This window comes from Lissotriton vulgaris, chromosome 4_1, assembly GCF_964263255.1.
Source record: "Lissotriton vulgaris chromosome 4_1, aLisVul1.2, whole genome shotgun sequence".
NCBI classification, from domain to species: Eukaryota; Metazoa; Chordata; class Amphibia; order Caudata; family Salamandridae; genus Lissotriton; species Lissotriton vulgaris.
The window spans coordinates 1,762,781,766-1,762,788,334 of NC_141691.1; the positions used below are offsets into that span (position 1 = coordinate 1,762,781,766).

The 6,569-nt window shown below is 47.1% G+C and overlaps 1 protein-coding gene across 1 annotated transcript; it reads left to right on the top strand.

Annotated features, from left to right (window-relative positions):
• The first annotated feature begins 1,559 nt into the window (after positions 1–1,559).
• LOC147724530 (uncharacterized) lies at positions 1,560–6,297 on the top strand. The gene is made up of 2 exons (XM_086967030.1): positions 1,560–2,283; positions 5,672–6,297. The coding sequence occupies exons 1-2, from the start codon at positions 1,560–1,562 to the stop codon at positions 6,295–6,297; spliced, it is 1,350 nt and encodes a 449-aa protein (XP_086823156.1).
• The last annotated feature ends 272 nt before the right edge of the window (positions 6,298–6,569 follow it).

Here is a 6,569-nt window from a genome sequence, read left to right on the forward strand (position 1 = left end):
ACCCAAACAGGCATATTTAGTTAAATGGCAATCCTTTTTTTCCCTCCAAAAGCTAAAAAAAAAATGCTTTAGATATATTTATCTTTAAAAAAAGGATTTCCCACTTAATTCCACAACACCCTCAACTTTCTTTGGAGACCTAACGGTGCCAGGTCAATAAGATTACGCCATCTACATACATAAGAGTGTGTAAGATGCTAATTTTGCCGAAATTGAAATGGAAAAATCTTACAGATACAATGAGAATAATAATGGTGCCAACAGGCAATCCTGTTTTAATCCATTATGAGTAGCAATAGGAGGAGAGAGACTTGTCATTCCAGTACTGAATCGTGCAAAGACCAAAGCTGTATTTTTGTACTGTCATCCTACTTGACTGAGGCCGGGGCAGGTCAGGTTGTAAGATCACGGGACGGGGGGGGTGGGTGGGGGGTTAAGAAGCTGCTCCATCCTTTGGGATCCTCGGGGGGAGCGGAGAGAACCAGTCTCCCCCCGTGGATTTTCACCCGAATGGGCAGACCCAGAGCGATGACACGATAGGTCAGGGCAGCGCGCTAGTTAGGTGCGTAGGCGTTAGGCAGGGGAGAGGTGCCATTTTAGGTTCCAGTTTTAGGAGGTAGAAGTGTTTTAGGCGAGGCTGAGGCATTTTAGTCAAAAGAAAAGTAGTTAGGTGTTGCTATCCATTGTCGCTTACCGCTTTTGCAATGGTGACGAGGGAGGCATTGCAGGAGGCGCTCCGCGTCATAGCGGCAGCGGGAAGAAGCGACTTATTGGCGGATGGAGTGGACGGTGCAGCAGAGCCCCCTCACAGGCCACCGAGGAGACAGGCGGCGAATGGTGTGCGGGGGGCCATTGATGGATGCAGGCCGCCGTCGTCCGTGAGAAGAGGTACAAGAAGGGCGCGAGAGGCGAGAGGCGCAAGGCAGTCGGTGGCGAACGCTCGACAATTGGCGCTGTGGAGAGGTCAGTCTTCGCGCTCCCTCTCCCCAGCATTGCTTCGAGGGTCAGGCTGTGTCGTCAGGCAGCTGGGTGAGTAGTCTGCACCCACGGGTTCGAGGGAGGTGTTAGCAAAGGGCGGGCTCTGCTCAGGTCTCCTGCTTCAAGAAGGTGGGAGGGGCAGGACAGCAAGAGCAGCCCCAGCGCGGCAGATACGGCCCAGACCAGTGCCTGTATTCAGTGTGCCACAATTTTTAGGAGGCAATACAGTAAAGGGGGCTGATAAGCGCCTGCCCACAACAGAAGTTTCAGAGGCACGGCAGTTACAGCCTCAGCCATTAGTTGACTATTCCAGTGGTAGCGAGGAGGAATTATTGGTCATGCCACAACAGGAAAAGTGCCCCAGGGGACGGAGGGAGTTTTTGTCCACAGGAGTTATGACCAGGGAGCCAGAGTTTGAGGAGGTAGGGGGGTTTTTCAGCATTGTGGAAAATACTGCAGAAGATGTTATAGACAGAAAATTACATGGACATGAGGGGCTGCAGGCGCAGGCTTTGGAGGAGAGTTTTCAGAGGAGGGCGGCCGGCCTGCCAGGACAATGCCATGACGACTTTATTGATTATATGTATGACAATGGTTTGGAACATACCAGATTTAATCGCAAGTACATTTTCCCGGCTGCGCGCCAGGCACCAGTAGGTTTCGGGCCTGAGGAACAGGATTTGGGTACTAGTTTAGATGGCCAATGGGTGTGGGTAGAACATTCCACATCTTCGGACACGCTGCGGAGTAAAGGGAGATTGGGTGTTACAAGCAGCAGGGTGCCACTAGCGGAAGAGGCAGATAGGGTGCCATTTTTTCCAGTAGTCGAGAAGGTTCAGAGCAGGAATCAGACAGGAGAAAGGCGAGCACATGGCAGAGAGTTTGTGATGGACAGGGCGGCCACTGAGCAGAGTGGTTTTAACGTGGAATTTTCGGCGGATTCACAACAGGCGGACATGCCTTTGGAGCGAGGGCCTGTTTTTAATTGGGCAACATATGATGGGGGTGTGGGAGATGGAGAGTGTCCAGGAGGAAGCCAGCAAGTCCTAGCCCCACAAGCTACGGGGGCAGGGAAAGAGGCATTTGTACCAAATTCAGAGGAGCGGAGTGTGGGGGAACAACTGATGAGTTTGCAAAAAAGGGGCACAACTCAAACAAAGGGCAAAGGGAGGGGGATGGGGACAACAAAATCTGTTCAATCATTTCAGGTTCAAGATGAAGATGCAGATTCTGGAATGCAGAAGGAGAATCTTGAGCGGATATCTCAGGAAGATTTGAGAAGACGAGAAGAACAGCTTCCAGAGGGTAAGCCTCGTTGGGGGGGGGCATGGGATGTTGTTTCACAGGTTGCTGGTAAAAGGGTCCAGGAGCGGGATGCTTCGGCGCAAAGTCAGGTGGCGGTTTCACAGTCAGGTGAGAAGGGTGGAAAGGCTGTACACAGTCTTAGGCACGAATGCACGGAAGACAGATCATCTGTGCCAAACAGGCTACCGTATATGGGCATGTCGATGCCGCTAGGTACACGTTTGTCACAAAAGACGAAACAAAAGATATGGCAGCATGAATATGTAGACGTTTTTTGCTTGCTGCATTGAGATGTGCAAGCGAGAGAGGGGTCAAAAGTGGAGGAGATGGAACTGGTGAGACGTCCTAGAGTGCCTAGAAATATAGATAATTGGTCATCGGCCTTTTTATCACTTTTCAAATACATGGATGTGGTACGGAAGGCACACATGCATTTTGGTGGCTTTTCCTGGCTGAACTATGACGAAGAGTTCAGGGCCAGGATGAGTATGTCTCCTGATAAACCATGGGGGGACATAGATACGGAATTATGGTTACAATGGATGCCATCCTCTCAACATACAGAAACTACACATACAGCTAGTGGGTTGCCGGTAACGTACCGGCCCTTTCCAGGGCGCGCCGCCCAGGAAGGGTCGGGGTCGTTCGCAAGGGGACATTCAAGCGGCATGGGCTCATGTTGGAACTACAACAGAGGTTATTGTAACAGGCCATACTGTAGGTTTAAGCATGAGTATTCCCAGTTTGGAGGTAGACATATGCTCTTTCAGTGCCTTACACCAACACCAGACACAGTTGAGCATAAACCCCAAGAACAAGGCCAAGCAGCAAAGGGGAGGGGAGCTCCACTCCCTCCTATACCAAAAGGCTTTTACCCCAATTAAATGGGAATTGTTTGTCCCTTGGTTAGACAGGTACCCGGACTGCCAAACTATATTGGGGGTTTAGGGACAGATTCAGAATTGGTTACCAGGGCCCCAGATGCAGGCGCTGGGCAGAGAATTTAAGGTCTGCAAAGGACTTCCCGGAGGTAGTGCGAAAGAAACTGGAAGAGGAAGAGCGTTTAGGTAGAGTGGCAGGCCCTTTTGAGGATATGCCATTTGTTCATTTTATTGTTTCACCATTAGGGGTCATTCCTAAGAAGTCTTCAGGCGAATTCCGCATGATACAGCACCTCTCATGGCCAGAGGGTAGGTCAATCAATGATTTCATTGCAGACGAGGACACGGCGGTCTCTTACACCACAGTTGATGAGGCTTTGAGAATGGTAAACATTTTAGGAGATCATGCTGAGTTAGCTAAATGCGACATTCAGTCTGCGTTTCGATTGATCCCGATTCACCCCCTAGATTTTGAGCTCATGGGTATGCAGTTGAATAGTTATTTTTATTTTGACAAAGTTTTGCCAATGGGGTGTGCAGTATCCTGTGCCCTCTTTGAGTTAGTCAGTTCATTTTTGCAGTGAGTTTTTCAACAAGGGTGCAGTGAAGGTAAAGTGTGTCATTACATCGATGATTTTTTGTTCATGGGACAAGCCCAGTCGAGGCATTGCGAGAGAGCTTTACAATTTTTTCAGAACATGGCCAAAACATTTGGGGTGCTGTTGGCACAAGACAAGATGGAGGGACCAAGTACACAGATTACGTTTCTTGGAATAGAAATAGATACTTTGGTGATGGTGGCAAGACTTCCAAAGAGCAAATTGGAAGAGATTAAGTCATGTGTTCAAGAGGCGCTACAGGCAGACAAATTACAACTGAGGCAGGTGCAAAAGCTATTAGGATATTTGAATTTTGCGTGCAGAGTGGTGAGGGCAGGCAGGACTTTCTGCAGATTGTTAGGCATGGCTATGTCGGGAGCAACGCTGCCGCACCATAGAATCAGACTAACCAGAAGTATAAAAGCGGACTTGAGAATTTGGTTATTGTTTCTTGAGGAGTTTAATGGAGTGTCTTTATTTTTCATAGAAGAAGGCATGAAGTAGCAGGTGCAACTTTATTCAGATGCGTCAGGATTAAATGGATTCGGTATTTCGTGGGACGGGCGCTGGCGCGCTGAGGTGTGGCCAGAAGTGTGGAAGACACACGGCTGCAGTATTGCTTTTCTGGAGCTTTTCCCCTTCTGGTAGCTTTGCAGGTATGGGGTCAGGAGCTTAGTAACAGAACGATCCTTTTCCACGTGGACAACATGTCAGTAGTTAACCTGTTAAATAGGCAGAAAGCAAGACACAGAAGAGTGCTAGGTCTTTTGAGGGCTTTCATGTTGTTGAGTCTGCGTCTGAACATAGTTTTCAGGGCAAAACACATACTGGGTATCAATAACACAATCGCTGATGCACTCTCTCGTTCCCAGTGGGACAGATTTCGTGGGCTGGCTCTGAGAGCAGCAGTCAAGAAAACACCTGTGCCTCACAGCGTCTGGGCCCTAGGGGACTGAGGATCGTACAGCTAGTGGAGAATTCAATAGCGCCATCCACCCAACGGAGTTACATGCTGGCATGGCATGAATTTCTAAGTTATGGCAAGAATTTCGACATTGTAAAAAGAGAAGAGATGTATATCCCATTAATACTTGATTTTTTTTTACATTAATTGATAAAGGGCTTTCGCATAACACCATAGCAGGAAAGTTAGCGGGAATTTCTTTTTACGGTCAATTATATTGGGGATTGGATCCGAATAACAATGTGTTGGTGAAAAAAGTTTTGAAAGGATTGCAGAGGGAGAAGTCTGCAATTCCACACACAAGAGCACCAATAACTTTTGATTTGTTACAGCAATTGCTGTGGTCATTACCTGAGTCCTGTTACAATTTTCCTGAAATTAGGCTTTTTAGATTAGTTATGATATGGCTCTTCTTTGGAGCATTTAGAGTTTCTGAACTGTTAGGTTTGAAGAATGAATGTGGGCTATGTAGCAAAGATGTTTATTTGGAGAGTAACATTTTAAAAATATGGTTACGCAAATCCAAAATGGATCAGATGGGGCAAGGAATGTGGATACACCTAAATGTGACCCAAATACAAGGTTGTTGTCCAGTAAAAGAGTGGAGGGATTTTCAGTCTTTTAAAGGTTTTCTGGGTGGGCCGATTTTTGTACATGAGTCAGGTGAGAAGCTTTCGAGCCACCAGCTGTTGGTGGTCATGAGACGTACGCTTTTATTATTAGGTTTAAATCCAATGAAATATGCAACGCATTCCTTTTGCATAGGGGCGGCATCAGAAGCAGCTTGTTTGGGGCTGGGTTGGAGCGCGATCAAGAGGATAGGAAGATGGAGTTCAAATTGCTGTGCCCGCTATGTGAAGAAATAAAAAAAAAAGAAATGAGTTGTAAGCATCGGTTTATACGGTTGTTTTAGTGTTTTAATAGAATGTTTTTCTTTCATCCAGGTGACATTCAGGGTTTGCGTCCTGCCAAAAAACAAATTTGGATCGTAGGACATTCATTTGTGAAGTGGACCGCGATTTTTGCTGACCATCAAATCTATGGAAGGAATTTGGGCATCCCCAGCGCTGGACATGAACTTTACTGGTGCGGTAAAGGGGGCATGCGCTGGGAGAATTTGTGTCCTTTATTAGCAAAGATCAGGTATGACAGAGGTGGCCCTGACATGTTAATACTCCATCTTGGAGAAAATGACCTGGTGGCATTATCAGGTTTAAGTTTGATCAAAGCCATGCAGTTAGATTTAGCTGTAATCTCCAACAATTGGCTAGGGACCAGTTTAATGTGGACCGAATTTGTTTTTAGACAACAGTGGAGGAATGCAAGGAGCCACAGTGCTATGGAAAAAGCAAGGAAAAAACTAAACAGGGCTATGAAGATTTTCTGTGTGGGATTGGGGATTCAGACAATCGCACACGACAGCATCACTGGCAAGGAAGGCCATTTGTTTAGAGAAGACGGTGCCCACCTAACCCAATTGGGGATGGCTTATTACATACTTGACATAAGAGACATGTTATCGAAAGTTTTCAAAGTGGATTTGTGGGTATCTTCCACAGGGGAAGAATAAAAATTAAAAAAAATAAAACGGAACAAAACAAGACAGATAAGAAAGGTTTTTGGTTTTGGGGGGGGTCAGGAAAAATCCATGGTTTTTCCTGAGTGGCGGAATAGGGGGAGGTCAAGGTCTAGAGTGGACTTGATCGTCCTTCATGAAAGAGGGTGGTGGGAGGTACAGGATGGGAAGCACCCCTTACATCGGATACATCGCATCGCGCTGACATTGCAACGCGGCGATTACATCGTGCCAGTCATCACATCGCATGTCATCAGGACGCATTC

Excerpts from the sequence above, each read along its gene's own strand:
- LOC147724530 (XM_086967030.1), top strand. The coding sequence starts at position 1,560 with ATGTATGACAATGGTTTGGAACATACCAGATTTAATCGCAAGTACATT. Across the intron at positions 2,284-5,671 it reads AGAAGAACAGCTTCCAGAGG|GTGACATTCAGGGTTTGCGT; the intron begins GTAAGCCTCGTT and ends TCTTTCATCCAG.